This window comes from Ochotona princeps, chromosome 23 (assembly GCF_030435755.1).
Source record: "Ochotona princeps isolate mOchPri1 chromosome 23, mOchPri1.hap1, whole genome shotgun sequence".
Lineage (NCBI taxonomy): Eukaryota > Metazoa > Chordata > Mammalia > Lagomorpha > Ochotonidae > Ochotona > Ochotona princeps.
In genome coordinates this window covers 21923485-21941103 of record NC_080854.1, presented here as the reverse complement: position 1 = coordinate 21941103, position 17619 = coordinate 21923485, and the positions used below count along the sequence as shown (strand labels likewise).

Genomic DNA, 17619 nt, shown 5'->3' with positions numbered 1-17619 from the left:
CATTTATAGATTTGCCCAGAGCACTTTGCTTCTTTCATGGAAAAAAAAAGTTACCCTCTAAAATAGCCAATAGTATTTCCCATGTCCCTGGGACACCTAGTTCTATTTATGACTATGTTTGCTAGTTGACTTTATCATGGCTTTTTGTTAATGAAGCAAAGAGCCAGTTATTTTACTCCATACAACAGAGACTCAACTGCAACGTCTCAGTATCTTAATCCTGTCTGTTGACCTGGTTGTTATTTCAACCATGTGTGTGATTTATCAAGGAATTATCGGGCACTTCCTGTGCCTTCAGTTTGAGTGGACTTTTATTAAATGCCTTCCTTATGCAAGACGCTTGGCTAAGGAGTGGGAGACAGTGTGGCGTTGAGGGTTATTGTCACACCTGGCTCTGAGCAATCTTCTCCTGGGTTCTGAGTTGAAGCCTGGCACCGCAGCTCACCCACCCTTGCTTCCTCCTGAGACTCTGCAGTCTGCCAACAGCCTTCCCTGACCTCTCACCCTCCGAGACAGTAACCCTTGTCTCTTTCTCTCCCGTTCCAGTTGTGGTCTCTCACACCAAGGAGGCTCTTGGGCTTTCTGGGGGCAATTCCGAGACACTGAAGTGCAAAGAAGAGTCACTCCCTAGGAATAAAAATAACTATGACTAAAGGCAATGGAGAAGAGGCCCGGATTGGGGGCAGAATGGAGAGATTCCAGCAAGGAGTCCGGAAACGCACGCTTCTGGCCAAGAAGAAAGTTCAGAACATCACAAAGGAGGATGTTAAAAGTTACCTGTTTCGGAATGCTTTTGTGCTGCTCACTGTCACCGCTGTCATTGTGGGTGAGTCATTGGGCGTAAAACAAAAGGAACTATCTTGTTTCTCTGACATCTGGCTGCCTGGGAACATTATCAGATGGACAGGTTGTAGGTATTCACAATGATAGCCAAAGCTTTCCTCTAAACTGGAAGATTTCTGTTTCACAAAATGACAGTTTGTTGGCATGTTTGGAGCAAGGTATGATAAACACATGAGAATCTGAAAGAAGCATCACTAAACATTAAGTCAGTCGGTTGATTGGATAGAGAAAGGATGTTAATCAGGTTTTCTTTTTCATGGACTGCTAAAAGTGATCATTCAACCATTCATGCCTAATGATTAAATTATCAAACGTAAGCAACATGATCTAGATTTGGCCAAAATATAATTATTACAAAATGTCATTTTCATTTTAATTTGTACATTTAATTTCCCTCAGTTGAGATGCAAGTGCCTGATAGTAATTATACTCTAACTGGTGCTGACGGGAAGCTGTGTATCAACACTTGGATGCAGAGGCCAAATTTCTTATGTGATTGCACTCTCCCACCCAGCAATGAGGAAAGATAAATTGGGGAAAATGTGAACACAGATCTTTCATTCATTGCCTCACAGAGCCTGCTGTAACAAGCTATACCCTTTTTTTGAAACATTTCAGTTTCTTTCCAACAGAGCGTGGTTATACTAATAAAACGTTTGGGTTGATTGGTATCTGAATTATAGTTTATTACTTTAGGAGTGGCATGGATCCTACTTTAAAATGTAGCTGAGAAAAGCCACTTATTTGGAATTCTTTGACCAAACCAATCTCAGAATCCTTAGATTGGCAAGCGTGTTGAGCCAATACCATGTTGTAAAAAAGTTCTGATTTGATTTTATACCACTCGGCCACCAAAAAATCCTCCATCTACAGTTTTAATCTGTTTCATGGAGTTTCCCAACCTCTCTGGACAACTATATAGAGCTAATGATTTAATTAAAAATTATAGCATATGAATAGTTTCATCCATGAAAACAAGATTCTTCAATTATAGACAATACTGCAGAGTGTGGTTTGTCACAAGACATTAGATGCATTCCATCTGTGTATATTTGATTTTATAATTGTTGGTGATTCAATAAATTTGAGATGTCCAAAGATAACTTGTTCTGACTGGGAGAAGTGAAGACTTTCCTATAGTAGGTCTCTAGGTTTGAATATATTCCCAGGGGAAGTATTTCAGTACCATGTGATTGCCCTGCAAGTTGACACAAAATGTCTTATGCTTCACTTCCTTTTTTGCTCCAAATCATAGGCATTATTGAGCCAAGCAACAGCAATACAAGCAAGCATTTCCATAGAACTGTTCTAGCTATTTTCTAGGCAACTTACATAAATGTACTCGTTAAATCCTCAAGCCTGTGAAATGAGTGTATATGTGTGATTACTAGGATTTTATTGATAAAAATGATCATAGCGAGATCAAAGGTGTGTCCATTGTGGGAAAGCTAATAAAAGCTAGAGTGGGAGGTCAAAGTCAGTCCAAGACCAGCGGCCGCTATTCTCCTCATCTGGCCATCCTGCCCTCGGTGCTGTTGATTAGTTGACATCTTTTGAGAGCTGCTGCCCTTTATCACTTGAGACCAGGTAGTGAGCAGTGCTAGATGCACTCACACTGTACTGCTACTTTACCACAGGATTTACCTGTTTAAACTTAACAAAAAGCTTATTCTATAAACAATTAAGCCACACCTTTCATTCTCTTAAAAAATAATCCATCTATTTCACAATCCCATATGTGTAAGATAAGAGGTTTCAGTAACAGAGTTGTGTGTTTAGAAAAGATGCAGAAGCAGCTGTTCAGAATGGTGTTCTAAATACCAGAAGAGTTCCACTTATTTTTTTAAAAGGTTTATTAACTTGAAAAGCAGAGTGACAGAGAGGGAGAACCTGAGAGATTCTCTACCTTCTCATTCACTTCCCAAATGACCGCAAAGGTCAGACACAGCCAGACTAAAGCCAGGAGCTGGAAACTTCACACAGGACTCGTGTGAGTTGCAGGAGGGTCCTAGTGTTGGGGCCGTCCCCTACAGCTCTTCCAGGCATATTAGCAGGAAGCTGGATCAGAGAACTTGAACTTATATTCTAGTGTGGTATGCTGGTGTTGCAAGTGGAGGTATAACCTGTGCCAAGAGGCTGACCCTTAGATGAATTCTATTTCTAAGATAGAAATGTTTCCATTAAAGAACAGAGGAATTGAAAAGTTCTAAAACTTGAACATGGAAGCCAGAAGATGGAGAAGGAAGTTCTTAATTGATTAGCACAAAGAAATCACATCTCTAATTAACGGAAGCTCATACCAGGATTTAAGAATCCATTTTCTCTAGGAGTTCTGGGATCACTTCCTAGCCCCATGGGGCCTTTCCTAACATTTGTGAGAACTGCAGTTAAGAGTTGGCTGAGCTGGGGGAGATAAGTTGGCTGGATGCCCTTGCAGTTGGCTTTACTAATGGAAACTGAGGCGACAAAAGCAGCAAGAAGGCACTGACAAAGAAATTCATGAACAGGGCTCAGTGATGGTCAGACTACTGAATCTGTACCCACGACTCAGAATAGCAAATAGACAAGTTAGGGGCCAACAGAGTTGGGAGAGAGGAAGAGCCCTTCCGTTATCTGCTGGGGCCTCTTCCATTGAGGGCCCAGTGGCAACCCAGGACTTCATCCAAATTGTCCCTAGGTTTTGTCAGCCCTCAATGAAATAAGAGGAAGAGAAGTTGGGGACACCAACTCTAATTTATTTGCTATGAAATTTGGGAAAAAATGGAAAATATTAACAGTGACCCCAAAGATTTATTGTGAAGAATAGCTATTACAAGTTCTTAGCTTTCATTGTTTTTAGTAAACACTGGGAAAATCTGTATTATGAGTGCTTTTGTTAACTAACAGTTTGAAATAAAATCAATGTACACTTGAGGAAACGAGGGAAAATATAATTGAAGTAGAGATGTGAATCCATATGAAAGGTTTTCAGTAAATTTGTGGCAAATGCATATTATGAAAATTGCATAGGTTTCAGATTTTTGTGCCAGTAAACTTAATTTTGTTTCCATGAGTATTTGCAGTACCCTTGTATATTCAGGATAAAAAATTATAAATATTTCATTACTAATCCTGTGTCTGCAAATATCATCATAGACCCACTTGTTCAATTGGGATATCTTTTTTTTTTTTAAAGATTTATTTTTGTTAAAGTCAAATTCACACACAGACAGGAATGTCTTCCATCTGCTGGTTCACTCCCAAAGTGGTCACAATGGCCAGAGCTGAGCTGATCTGAAGCCAGAAGCTAGGAGCTTTTTCCAGGTTTCCCACATGGGTGCAGGGTCCCAAGGCGTTGGGCCATCCTCTGCTGCTTTCCCAGGCCACAGGCAGAGAGCTGGACAGGAAGTGGAACAGTGAGGACACAAATTGGTGCCCATATGAAATCTTGGCGCATGCTAGGCAAGAACATTAGCCACTAGGCCCTGGATGTCATTTTTAAATGATGTTGAAGTCTGGATCTGCCATGCTAGTTAGCCCAGGTAACTAGAGTAGGTTAGTCCCCTCAGGGAAAACAGTGCCACACGTTAGATCCCTTCCAAAGGGTTCATTAGGACAGGATTAGATGTGGCTTCCAGGACACCTGTCTGACAGCAATGAAACCTTTCTTGCTCCAGCAAACATTTTCTCATTTCAGAATGTGGTAGTCGAGTTGTGATGACCTCAGACATCTTGCAGAGGGAAAGACAAGTCCTTTGCCATGTTCAGATCACAGAATGCCTCCTTTTTCCCTGTTTAGGGGCTAAACAGTACAATTGAAAGGAAATCTCAGGCCCATAATTGTGAAGGACTGGATGATAAGACTGGCTGCAAGGAGTGGGAATCTGTAAACAGTGACATTGAGTTTGTGTGTTTCATGAGAAGTGTCGTCCACCTGCTAGCATCTTTGATGTGGATCTTGTCACATTCACACACATACAGATTTTGCATTTGAGTTGTCCTTTATATTGATTTGAGGAAAAATGACTTCTCAGGAAAGAAAACATTCTTCTTAAGTGTTAACCATTTTCCCACATTCTCTAATATTCTTTGTCGTTGATTTAAAGTCCAGCGAAATTCTGTTTTGTCTCCTGAAAGATGTCTAAGAAACTGGTTGCCCCTTAAAACAAACTGGGTTTCTGGGGAAATCAGTGAAAGGAACATCATTTCCCTCTGGATACATTTTTCTATAGTTTGGATCTTTTTACTTCATATGTAATCCATTACCTAGTCATGCTCTACTAAATGCTTAAGTTTTTACTCTTTAAAAATTACTCAGTGCTGTTAAACATTGTTTATCTGATCACTTGGTAATTGGGATCTCTTGCTTTTGGGTGGTTTAGTGGGAGAGGAGTGCCGAGGAAGAGGATGAAGGAATACACAAAGTTTGAAAGTGGCAGTAGAGAAGGTTGCAGTGAACTCTGAGCGTTTGAAAACGTGTAACACAAGTGTGTGACATCTCTGGTATTTCAGCGGTTTCATTTCTCATTAACAGCTACTTGGGGAGGGGGACCTAGATACGCCATCTGGATGGAAAAAGAGCAGGGCTTTGCTGAAGATTAGGCCTGCATGAATCCACCAGTTGGGACTGTCACATGGTCATGTGATCCTAAAGAAGGTGGTGGAGTCCCCTGGACCTCAGTTCCTTCCGTTGTTACAACTTCAACATATCTTGGAGACCGTAACAGCTAGCTCTGTGTGTGTGCGCCAAGCAATGTCATCTTTAAGTGTAACCATGTTATTTCATTAATAACTCAGAGGCATTTTTGTTATTCCATTATTCTCATTTTACAAATAAGAAACAGATACTAATCCCATAGCTGACATTCATAGAGTTGATACTTTCTTTTTTAAGATTTTTCTTTTTGTTGGAAAGGCAAATATACAGAGAGGAGGAGAGACAGAGAGGAAGATCTTCTGTTTGATTCATTCCCCAAGCACCCCCCACTGCTGGAGCTGAGCTAATCCAAAGCCAGGAGCCCGGAGCCTCTTCCCAGGCCACAAGCAGGGAGCTGGATGGGAAGTGGGGCTGCCAAGATTAGAACCAGCGTCAATGTGGGATTCCAGCACATGCAAGGTGAGGACTTTAGCCACTAGGCCACTGCACCAGGCCAGAGTTCCTACTGTTTCCCACACTGTTTCAGGTGCTGGTCCCCAGGCTTAGGAAGTATCCGTTAGTTTTCAGTGCAGTTAACTAGTGGTCTGCACTGGCTCCTCACTGGGAGAGATGGGAGATGCTCAGTTGGGGATTCAATGAACATTTGACTGCAGGCTGATGTTCTACTTTCTTTTATTTTAAAAAATTGACTAATTTGGCGCTCCAGCACAGTAGCCTAGTGGCTAAATCATTGCCTTGTGTGTGCCCAGATCCCATATGGGTGCAGATTCTAATCCTGGCTGCTCCACTTCTCTTCTAGCTCCCTGCTTGTGGCCTGGGAAAGCAGTAGAGGAAGCCGAGGGTCTAGGGACTCTGCACCTGCGTGGGAGACCCAGAGGAGGCTCTTGGCTTTGGATCAGCCCAGCTCAGGCTGTTGTGGCCACTTGGGGAGTTAATCAGGGGATGGAAGATCTTCCTCTTTCCTTCTCTTTGTAAAATGTGACATGTAAATATAAAATGTAAAATATATACATTTTTAATGACTTAGTTTGAAAGGCAGAACAAGAGAGCTTCCCTCAGTGGCAGCAACAGCCAAGGCTGGCCCAGGCTGAAACAAGCAGCCAAAACTTGCATCTAGGTCTCTGGATGGGAGGGTCTCAAGCATTTCCTCTGCTTTCCCAGGTGCATTAATGGGAATTTGGATTGAAAGCTGGGTAGCCAGGACTTGAACGACTCTATTATGGGGGTGACTGCATAACAAACTGACTTAACCTGCTGTCCCACAGTACCAGTCCCGATGGTGTTTGCACGAGTGACCAGGTGGTTTCTGGGTAGCACCCATGAAGGTAGAAAGCACCTATAGACAGCAAGTTCAGTTTGGAAGTTGTTTAGTTGGAGTTGCAGGATTCAGCTGCAGGGCACATACAGTGCTAGAGTCAGAACCTGGGAGGTATTCCTACATCCCTTGACTGAATTGGATTGGTGCTGTGCTTAATGATGGTGACTGTTGAGCTGTAAATCAGGTTATCCCACTGCAGAAGCGACTCTGAAACTATGTGAATACCCTTCCTGCCTGGGAGCAGTCCTCTTTCAGGAATGCTGTAGAGGTGCTCTGCGCCTCAGACCCAGTCAGCTAGGCAGGTCAACTGCTGTGTTTTACTCTCAGCTGCTGGGCTGAACCAACTGGCAGTGGTACCACTACAAGCATGGAGTTAGTGTTGGGGGACATTGTGGCACCCATCCTGATGGTCTTAGCCTTCTGAAGCCCCTAATGAGTCATATCCACTTAGAGTGGACAACAGGAATGCAAAGAATGGAAGACAGATTTCCAGTCTGACTTACGGATTCTTTAACCCTTTTTGGAAATGAGGTGGGCGGAGGAGTTTGAGGTGACTGGGGGAGGAGAGGTTCCCACAGCTATGGCCTCTGCCATCTTTTGTTAACATCTGCGGTATGGCTTGAGATGGCATATGCTCTGATGGGATGATGTGGGTCTACTGGAGACCCATTAGGCCCAGGAAACTGCATAGGCTGAGAAGCAGGGATGGGAGAAGACATTTACCTAGTGCAGGTTTATAAGTGGCATCTATTCCCTTGTCTGTGGAAAAGACCCAAGCCAGTTGTAGGAAGGGAGTTAATAGTTGTAAAGGACTTTGAAAGAGAAATGAAAGCCTCAGAGTAAGGGACACCGTCATTTGTCCCTTTCCTATCCAGCTTCCCAAGCAGAATCAGAAAGTATAGCTGTTAACACAATACAGACAACTTAGTGGAAGGAGTGCCCAGAGCAGATGCCTATCTCAAGAAAGGAGCATCTTCAAAAAGCACAAATAAGTACTGTTGGAATACACTCAGTGGTGCATGTTTTGTTTGTTCTACCTGGGACCATCTGAGGAGTCCCCACCTCTTTGTTTCCCCTTTTCACCCACATCTTGGGGGTTCTATGGCTCAGTTACCCATCAGCAGGGTGGGCACAGACCCACAGTGTCTGGTTAAGGTGATTTTGAAGCAGGGAGTAGGTGGCGTGAAATTGTTCTAAAATTATCACTGGCCTTTATTTTGCTGTTTTTCTTCCTGCTCATTGAGACAGCGATAAAACTGAGCAGACAGCTTCCAGTGTCTTTTGTAGATGATCAAATAAGCAGAACAATTACCTGCAATAACGATGCCTTCCATTTTTCTGGTGGTAGTTTTTGAAGTGCTTTCCCGTCGTTCTCTGGGTAGCAATTTAAACCCATGGCCAATCCTCCCTCTTGGTTCTCACCCAGTAAATGTCTGGAATGCAAATGAGAAAGCATTCAGAGTATAAATGTACACACTATAGGCTCAGCTCTGGCTTTCACTAGCTTTATAATTTAAAGGAAATCTCTGAACCGCTTATTTCCTTGTCTGTAGAGTAAGTTTGGACTACTGTCTGCTTCCATCTTCCAAGTTTTGTAACTTTTAGTCCTGCAGTGTCAGAATATATGGCACAGCAGCTGCAAGTTTTGATCTGTAATTCCTGGCACTGTATCATTGTGAGAACCTTCTCGGACTGGTACCTCACACGCTTTTGCACTGTTCTCTCCAAGCTAATTTGCTTTTTCCTAAGGGCGGTCAAGTCCTGGGGCTACAAATGTCACCTAACCAGTGTTCCAGGTCCCCACATGGAACACATTTCCATGGAGGCCACTTCTGCCCATTGTTCACGGATCAGGGAAGGAAAAGTTTGCTCTATCCTGGCGTGAACAAGACGGTAGTGCTTACACTATTCAGAGGGACACGAGCAGAGCTGGTGCCCCTTTCCCAAGGTGTGCATCTCAGATACATTCTTGATATTTTGAGAACACTGGGATATTGTCAATCATCAGTGCTTGGTTTGGCAGACGGGGGAACTGTCTCATTATTGTGAAGTAGGCAACACACAGAACACTTCAGAGGCACAAAGTTTAGTGATTAAACTCATTGGGTATTATAATGAGTTTTATGTCCAGCTTCAGTGCTATGAAAGTCACCTACAGTGTATTCCCTAAATTAAGAGTATTCACATCACTTTGCTCAATCTAGAGAGGTGCCTAGAAGCTGGCTTTTAGTCTGGTAGTTAAGATGCCCACATCCCACATCAGTGAGCCTAGGTTAGATTCTTGGCTTCCAATTGCGCTAATGTAGACTCTGAGATAGCAGGTGATGGCACCATGGATTAGCCTGCTGTCATCTTTATGGAAGACCTGAATTGAATTGCCAGCTTCCAGGTCTGGCCCCAGCCAAGTCCTGGCAATTGTGGACGTTGGGGGAATGAACTAGCAGACAAGATATTTCTGTGTATGCCTTTCTGTTCTGTCTCAAATAATTTCATTTTAAAAGGAAAGACACAGGCCCGTCATGGTAGCCTAGTGGCTAAAGTCCTCCTTGCCTTGCACATTCTGGGATTCCATATTGGTGCTGGTTCATTTTCTGTGGCCTCATTTTCCATCCAGCTCCCTGCTTGTGGCCTGGGAAAGCAGTTGAGGACGGCCCAAAGCCTTGGGTCCCTGTACCCGTGTGAGAGACCTGGAAGAGGCTCCTGGCTTCAGGTCGCCTCAGCTCTGGCCATTGTGGCCATTTATGGAGGGAATCATTGGACAGAAGATCTTCCTCCCTGTCTCACCTCCTCTCTGTATATCTAACTTTCCAATTAAAAAAAAAAAAAAACATTTATGGGAAAAAATAAGATCAAGAGGTTTTAAAACCAAGAAGTGAAAGATAAAACTCCCAGGAGGCTTAGAGAAACCAAGACAGACCCTGAAACAGTGGTGTAGGCGCTCCCTTTTATCCTCTGTGCCAAAGATTTGAAGGACAATTTAGGAGCAGTGAGTTGAAAGGCACAATCAGGCTTTGAATTTCAAGACCGAGTTCCCATCTTCATCCTCTCCCTCTGGCCCCAAAGAGACTTCTTCAGTTCTTTAACAGTGGTTTCAGGCCACACACAGCTGCTGCTTTCCAGAGAAATGACAGCCAACCGTTAGCAGGAGAGGCTTCATTCGGAACCTCCTGGATTGAGTCTCCTTCATTCCGAAAGAGAACACAAATGGGCGGCTGCTACACTTCCCACCCTGGGAAGATGGTCTCTCTTTTAGATACCTGTTGCTTGAAGTCCTATGTTTAAAACAAGGGTGTGACTGGAGACTTGGCCGTTGTCTCTATCTCTGAATCAGTGGGAGGGTAAATGCACCAAGGAGGAGATTGGATCTACTCTGAGACTGCCTGTGACCTCGGTCCTCATCAGGTGATGGGAGTCCTTTTTTTTTTATGATTTATTTATTTTTATTACAAAGTAAGATATACAGAGAGGAGGAGAAACAGAGAGGAAGATCTTCTGTCCGATGATTCACTCCCCAAGTGAGCCGCAACGGCCGGTGCTGTGCCAGTCCGGAGCCAGGAGCCAAGAACTTCTTCCAGGTCTCCCATGCAGGTGCAGGGTCCCAAATCTTTGGCCCATCCTCAACTGCTTTCCCAGGCCACAAGCAGGGAGCTGGATGGGAAGTGGAGCAGCCGGGATTAGAACCGGCACCCTTATGGGATCCTGGGGCGTTCAAGGCGAGAACTTTAGCCACTAGACCATGCCGCCGGGCCCGATGGGAGTCAATGAAGTAGTCCTGAGAACGAAGCTGGCATTCAGTGAACTGTCCAGGGCTTTGACCACTGCATTGCAGTGCTGTATGTAGGATGATGGGCTATGAGAGAAGGCACCTTTGCCAAGTGGCTTTCAAGGTGGATTTTTTGTTTTGGTATACTTGAAACTCCAAGCCCGCACTGGTTGAAGTGGCTCTCAGGCCCGTAATAGTGGACTTAGTTTTTCAGACTTCTTTTCCTTCCCAAAACCAGAAACTATTTGATTGGAAAATGATCCACTCATTACAAATCTGGGCACACTAGTGAGGTTCCTGTTCCTAATCTAAAAGTAAACTTGTCGTGGGAGTGAACTAAAGCAGGATTGAGGAGGAGCAAACTCATCCTTGAAATGGCTTAATGTCATCTAGTAGAAGTGATGTCTAATAGAGCTTAGTCAGATTTTTAAGCTGTGAATCTAATTTACATAGTCCAAAATCAGAGTTCAGAAAGATTTCAGTGTCCCACCTACGTTTGCCCTCAGAATGTTTTTGTGTCATCCCTTGTCTTTATGCCTTTATTTTAAAAGTATAAATATAGGTTTACTAATTTTTGACCTTTTTATAGCACAAATAGCACAATACTTAGTCAGCTTGCTACATTGCTTGCTTCCCTCTGGTACAATATGCCTCTGAAGAATGTACAGATTCTCGGTCTCTTTGGCTGTGCAAGGGTACTGTGACTTTATGCAATTTGCAATTCATAGGCTATTTTCAGTGTTTCAGTATTAGTATTTAAGAAATGATATAATGAATCATCTTGTTTCTCCTGGGTAAAGCACACTTAAGTAATACAACCCTAGTTGCGAAGTTAGTTGCTGGGTCCAAAGGTGTATAGATTTTCATTTTGACAACTGTTGCTAATTTGGACCTTGTAAAGGTGCAGAGATTTTCTATGCAAACCATGTAGTTTTACAAAGGAGTAAGCAGGAGTGGGCTGTTCCACTCTAGCAGCCTGGACAGACACACAAACTGAGGAAACCTGAAAGTACAGGTGTGCAGGCGTGGTGGTGCAACAGGTGAAGCTGAAGCTGTTGACGTTCACATCCCCTATCAAAGTGTTTGGGATCAAGACCTGCCTCTGCTTCCAATCCAGCTTCCTGTGAATGCCCCTGGAAGGTAGCTCAAGTACTTGGATCAGTGCCACCCACATGGGAGACCAGGCTGGACTGCTTGGCTCCTGACTGTACTGGCTCAGTTCCAAGTACTGCAAGGCATCTGAGGAGTGAACCAATGGATGGAGGATCTTTCTTATCTGTATTTCTCCTTTCCTTATCACTCTACCCCTCAAATACATAAGCATTGTTTTTAATTGGTACACTGAAAAAAATATGTGATTTCAGCACAGAATCAGAGAGATGCAGCTATTTGAGTTGTCTGCATCTAATCCTGGGTTTGATTCAGATACCCAGAGCTTTTATTTGTATGCTTTCAACTTTGCAAGCACTTTTGTTTCCTTTATCAGCCACACTCTTCCACCAAGCTAAACAAGATGAACGGGGATCAGTTTTTAATTACTCCCTTTGAGCCCTCCCACCCACCACCACCCATCAATACAGCAGAATAAAGTTGTAAATTGAAAGTGTGTGTCAAAGGCTCTTAGAAATAAAAGATATCTGGAAATAAAACTACGGAAGTCAGAGCCCCTGGCATCCAGGCCAACCCTGACTTGTTCAGGTCCAGTTCCACGTTGTGATAATTCCATGGAATACTGGTGCCAATAAGGTTAGGGTTACACACAGATATTATGGGCTGACCCTGGCGCTGAATGTAAACTCAGGAAATAGCAGAGAGATTTACTATTTGTGCTGCCAGAGACCTGGAAGTGACCACAGCAGAGGTTCTGAAAGAACAGAAGAGGGACTGGATGGAAATGGGGCACTTTAGCTGTATGTAGCAGGGAACTCGGAAAAGGCTACAAATACATTTCACTTTTAGTTTCTACTCGCTCAAAAGAGTATTTGTTTATCCAGAGAGGAAGGCAACCAGTCCAGTTCTGATAGTGTATTTAATTTGAAAAGCAGAGTGACAGAAAGATGGAGAGAAGAGAGAACGAAATCTTCTATTCACTCCCCCAAATGCTCACAATAGCTGGGGCCAGGCCAGATGAATTCAAGTGCTCAGACTGTTGCCTGCTGCCTCTCGGGCATATCAGCTGGTAGCTGGATCAGAATCAGAGTAGCCAGAACTAAAACCCAGTACTGATACAGGATGTACACATCTAGTGGCAGCATAAGTCACTGAGCCATAATGCCCCCCATCTGCTGACTGACTTTGCTATTTTTTATTGAAATGCATAGAACTTTATTAGATCAATTTGAACACACAGCAAAGCCTTTATTGAAAAAGATTAGCATGTGATTGCAGCATTTGAAACCATAACTTTGGGCATTCAAATATATCCTGGAACAAAGATTGGCAATCAGATAATATTGCTGACTATTTTTTCTTATTTTTTTTAAATTTTACTTATTTCATGATATAGTTCCATAGACCCTGGGATTTCCCTTACCCCCTCCCCAAGTCCCTTCTCTCCCCAGTGAGTTCCCTTGTATTTTTATGGTAGTATAATTTTTCTTTGCTATTTCTAGGAAGACCTGTAGGACCTGAAACTGCTATTTACACAGTCCTTATTGACACAATTTTGAGAGCAGCAGACTTTGCAGAAAATCTGATGGTTTGCCCTGGTTGTCTCAAGTTACATGCCACATGGACTTTGGTCTGTAGCTACACCTCACTTGGTCCTCAATCACCAGGGCTGCTCAAGGCTCCTCTGGTGGAAAAAGGCTCAAGTAGGTATTTCCCACCCCCCAGCAACAGGAAATGCCAACGGAAAGAGTGAAGCAGACCAGGGGCCCCAAACCTCTGAAGGATGTTGGAGCAGGAAGTGGGGGAGGTTTGGGAACATGCCACCAAAAGTGATAGCTTCTCACCAGAAAATGCCTGGAAACTTGGGCCAAGTCCTGAAACGGAAACTTTTATTTAATCCCTCAACTGATGATTTATGGCACACCTAACATTGAAGTGATAATGATCAAATTGGTGAAAAATTTTGACTCATTGAATGACTTCATGTTGCATGTTTAAGGAATCTAAACTTCACTGGAAGAAACAATGAACTTAGAAGGTAACTAAGATATACAGTACTTTCAGTTTATAGTTTTTTACTTATTTTCACTTTATTTGAAAGGCAGATAGGAAAAAGAAATCCTACATCTACTGGTTTATTCTCCAAATACCCACAACAGCCAGGGCTGGGCCAGTCTGAAGGCAGGAACCCTCCATGGGTGAAGGGACCCGAGTACTGGAGTCATGGTTTACTGCTTCTCTGGGTGTGTTAGAAGAACCAGAATTTGAAAGAAGTACACCAGGCACTCCAATATGGGAATGCAGACATCTCAAATAGTAGCCCCTGAACTTTACACCCCTACCTGGTTCTTTTAAACTCAAGAGCATCTTGCTGAGAATATTAAAATTCAAGAGATGATGCCTCTCCTAGTTTCTCTCACCCATTATACACTGACAAAAGGCTTGGAGAGGCTGTGTGGTTTGCAGAACAGGGAATAAGCGAACACCCCATTCTGCTATGTAACTCGTAGCAGTATAACATTGGGAAGTTGGTTGGTTCTGTTTAGATTGCAATCATTTCTTGATCAATGAGACAATGATAGTAAATCCTGTGGTTTGATATGAAGATTAAGTCATTTACATAAAAAAAATCCTTGAGCCTAATTTACTGACAGAATGGGTACTAGAGCCCTCATCTCTGACCCTCGGTCCATGGCCTTTAGATGCCTTCACACTTACTCGCTCGCTCAAAACTCCCTGGTGAGAGAAGGGAGTAGGGATTAGGAGCCATTATGCATTATTGGTGAATTAGAAACCTAAGTCCATGAGACATGGTGTAATCAATATCCAGTGGCCCAGATCAACCAGAGAGAAGTCACACAATGTAGAATGAAAGATGTCCCTTAGGGTAGGCTCCTATGCTACCAGAATGTATTGGAGAAGGAGACTTACTGGGAAGGAGGCACCTGCCTTCAGGGTGTGTGCAACACAAGCTGAAGCCAGACACTGGTGGACACTGGCTGGCTAAAAGAAAGCAAGTTGTGCTCTTGAACATGTTAAGTACTTACTGCATGACAGGAACTGTTTTAGGGTGCACACATCAGTGAACCAAATTGACTTAAATAAAATATAAACTACCCTGATTGTGTAGAACGTATATTTTAGTAAAAATAATCATACATAATACATTGGAAAACTCTTATTGTGGAAAGTGATAAGAGCTGTTCAAACAAAAGTAGCTGAGGGAGAAGAAAGTCCAGGGAAGGCCTCATTAAGACAGTTATGTATATATTAGCTTTAATGAATGTGTCTGGAAAGCAGTGTATGATGGCCCAAACACTTTGGCCCCTGTCACCCATGTAACAGACAAGAATGGAGGTCTGTGTTCCTGACTTCAACCTGCTCTACCTGGCTGCTGCAGCCATGTAGGAAGTGACCCAGCAGAAGGATGGAAGATACCATTCTCTTGCAGTCACTGTCACTTGCTCTCTGCCCCCGCCCCTACCTATCCAATCTGTACATCTCTCCATGTATAACTGTTCTGTCAGAAAAGCAGAAAAAAAATAAATCTTTAAAAAAATATAAGGAACCAGTGTTTTAGCTCAGAGGTTAAGCTACCTTTAATGCCAGCATCCCTAGTGGGCGCACATTTGTCTCCTGGCTGTTTCTTTTCCAATCTGTGTCCCTCTAATTACCTGGGACAGCAGAGTATGGCCCAAAATCTTGAGCCTCTGCACTCATGTGGGAGACATGAAGGAAGCTCTAGCTGTTGTGGCCATTTGGAGAGCGAACTGGCAGATGAAAGATTCTCTCTGCCTCTTAAATCTGTTTAGAAAGTTACGTATGGACTAAGCCTGACAAGTCAGCTTGGTGAATATGTATCGTTGCCATTGTGTTGGGAATAAGCTATGGGGTTATAATCTGGATTCAGAGACCAGTTAAAAGACTACAACAGCTATCCAGACAAGGAGAGTGACCTTCAGTTTGAAGTTTTCATAGTGTGTAAATTAGAAAAAAACAATGGAGGTGTAGGAGGCAAAGGACTTGTCCTCAGGATCACAAAAAGACTTGAAACACAGGGTGTGGATGGAGTTCTTCTCTACCAACCAGAAGCAGCTTTCTATGGCCAACATATCCGCTCACGTCCATATGTAATCAAAGTCCAGGGGGGACACGGTACTAGCTTCTGCCCAGTAGAGTCTGGCAAAGATGATGGGATGGCATACCTGTGACGTTGCACTGTACACCTGATTGTTGCAACTTTTTTCCTACATAAAAGATATTCCTTGGGAAACAGTAGCATTTTGCTACATAAAATCAATGACGTACTAGCAATAAAAATCTTTGGAACTATGATTTACCACATGCCATTTTGATTACAAGTGCACAGCATTGTCTCTTCCTAGCTGAAGCTCTTCAGGCCAGTCTTTTCTCTGGATGAGAATTGGAATGGCCTTGGACTAGCGTACAATGTAAATGCTAGTTGGCTCATCTGGGCCGGGTGCTTGGTAGCTTCCTTACGTTTGCCTCCCAATGTGAGGCTGTTCTCTCAAGATGAAGGCCTGTGTTACGTGGAAATTTTCTTCTGGTATCAGAACTTTTTTGAGATACTGCTCTTAGAGGATTTTGGATTGTGTGTAGTAACTCTAGGAGACTTTAGTCTACCAATATATTCATAACAGGTTTTGTAGATAGGACAGGAATGTTTGTCACATCTAACTGTTTCAAATTTCAATATTTGTAAAATTTAACTTGGATAATTGGGTCCAAATTTTACTTCAGATCAAGCCACATTCTTTTGCTCTTGGCTATTGTGCAGCATCTGAATGTTTTCAATAGTTTTATCAGATTAAATATGAACCAGATACTTAAACCAGGTCTTTAACTTTCAACCTGTGTGTTTGGCCTCACAAAGCAAGCCAAAGATATATTCTTTCTGAGGCTCTGTGTACAGTATACTGTGTCTTGGTTTAGAAAGCAAGATGATATTTAATCTTCCAAAGAAGTGTTTGTTGGACAAAGTCCCCGGGGAGACAATCCCTTCAGAATTCCCTCCTTAGAAGAGAACAAGTGATTAAGCAGAGATGCATCTTCATCCACAGGCCTTCCACCAATGTGGTTAGTTTTGATCACATTGAATCTCCTAGATGCTGAAAGTTTGCTAAAATCCTAAAACAGGAATACTGTGAGAGTATGGGTGAGAGAGAGCAAGTGGGATATTGTTCCATTGCATATTGTTTTTTAAGATTTCTTTATTTTTATTTCAAAGTCAGATATACAGAGCAGAGGAGAGACAGAGAGCAAGATCTTCCGTCCAATGATTCACTGCCCAAGTGACTGCAAGGGCAGGTGCTATGCTGATCCAAAGCCGAAGCCGGGAACCTCTTCCGGGTCTCCCACGTGGGTGCAGGGTCCCAAAGCTTTGGGCCATCCTCAACTGCTTTCCCAGGCCACAAGCATGGAGCTGGATGGGAAGTGGAGCTGCCGGGATTAGAACCGGCACCCATATGGGATCCCGGGGCGTTCAAGGCGAGGACTTTAGCCGCTAGGCCACAGTGCCAGGCCCTCCATTGCATATTGTTAACTTCAATGCCAACTTGGCAAAGTTTGGTTCATTTCTAACAAATTCTGCTGGGAGGTCTTTCTGGTTCTTAGTTTTGCCGAGTTCCCAATACCGAAAGTTCTGTTCTTTTGCACTGAGGATTGGGGAAGGGGACAGAAAGCTTTGCATGAGCTCTGGGGCTGACATCAGTGTGTTTGCAGGCGGTGCCACTCAAGAATCCCAGTCTGCCATTGAGCTACTGTGCCAGAGGGCAACAGGATTCCCACACTGCACCTGCCAGCCCTCAGCACTGGAAAGGGCGGAGTGGGAGAGCTCGCAGAAGTCTGCACACCAGGCTAGGGGAACACGTTTCCAGGACGACTTCTTCATGGCAGGGCTGGGTCGTCACTGGCAACCTAAACTGCTTC

The 17619-nt window shown here is 43.4% G+C and overlaps 1 protein-coding gene across 1 annotated transcript in view; it reads left to right on the top strand.

Moving 5' to 3' along the window:
• Positions 1 to 17619, top strand: part of SLC1A3 (solute carrier family 1 member 3) — an 80666-nt gene that overhangs the window by 1055 nt on the left and 61992 nt on the right. The window contains exon 2 of the mRNA XM_004583651.4: positions 547 to 826. Within this exon, the coding sequence (XP_004583708.2) occupies positions 646 to 826 (181 nt within the window). The 5' untranslated portion in view covers positions 547 to 645. The remainder of the gene's footprint in view (positions 1 to 546; positions 827 to 17619) is intronic.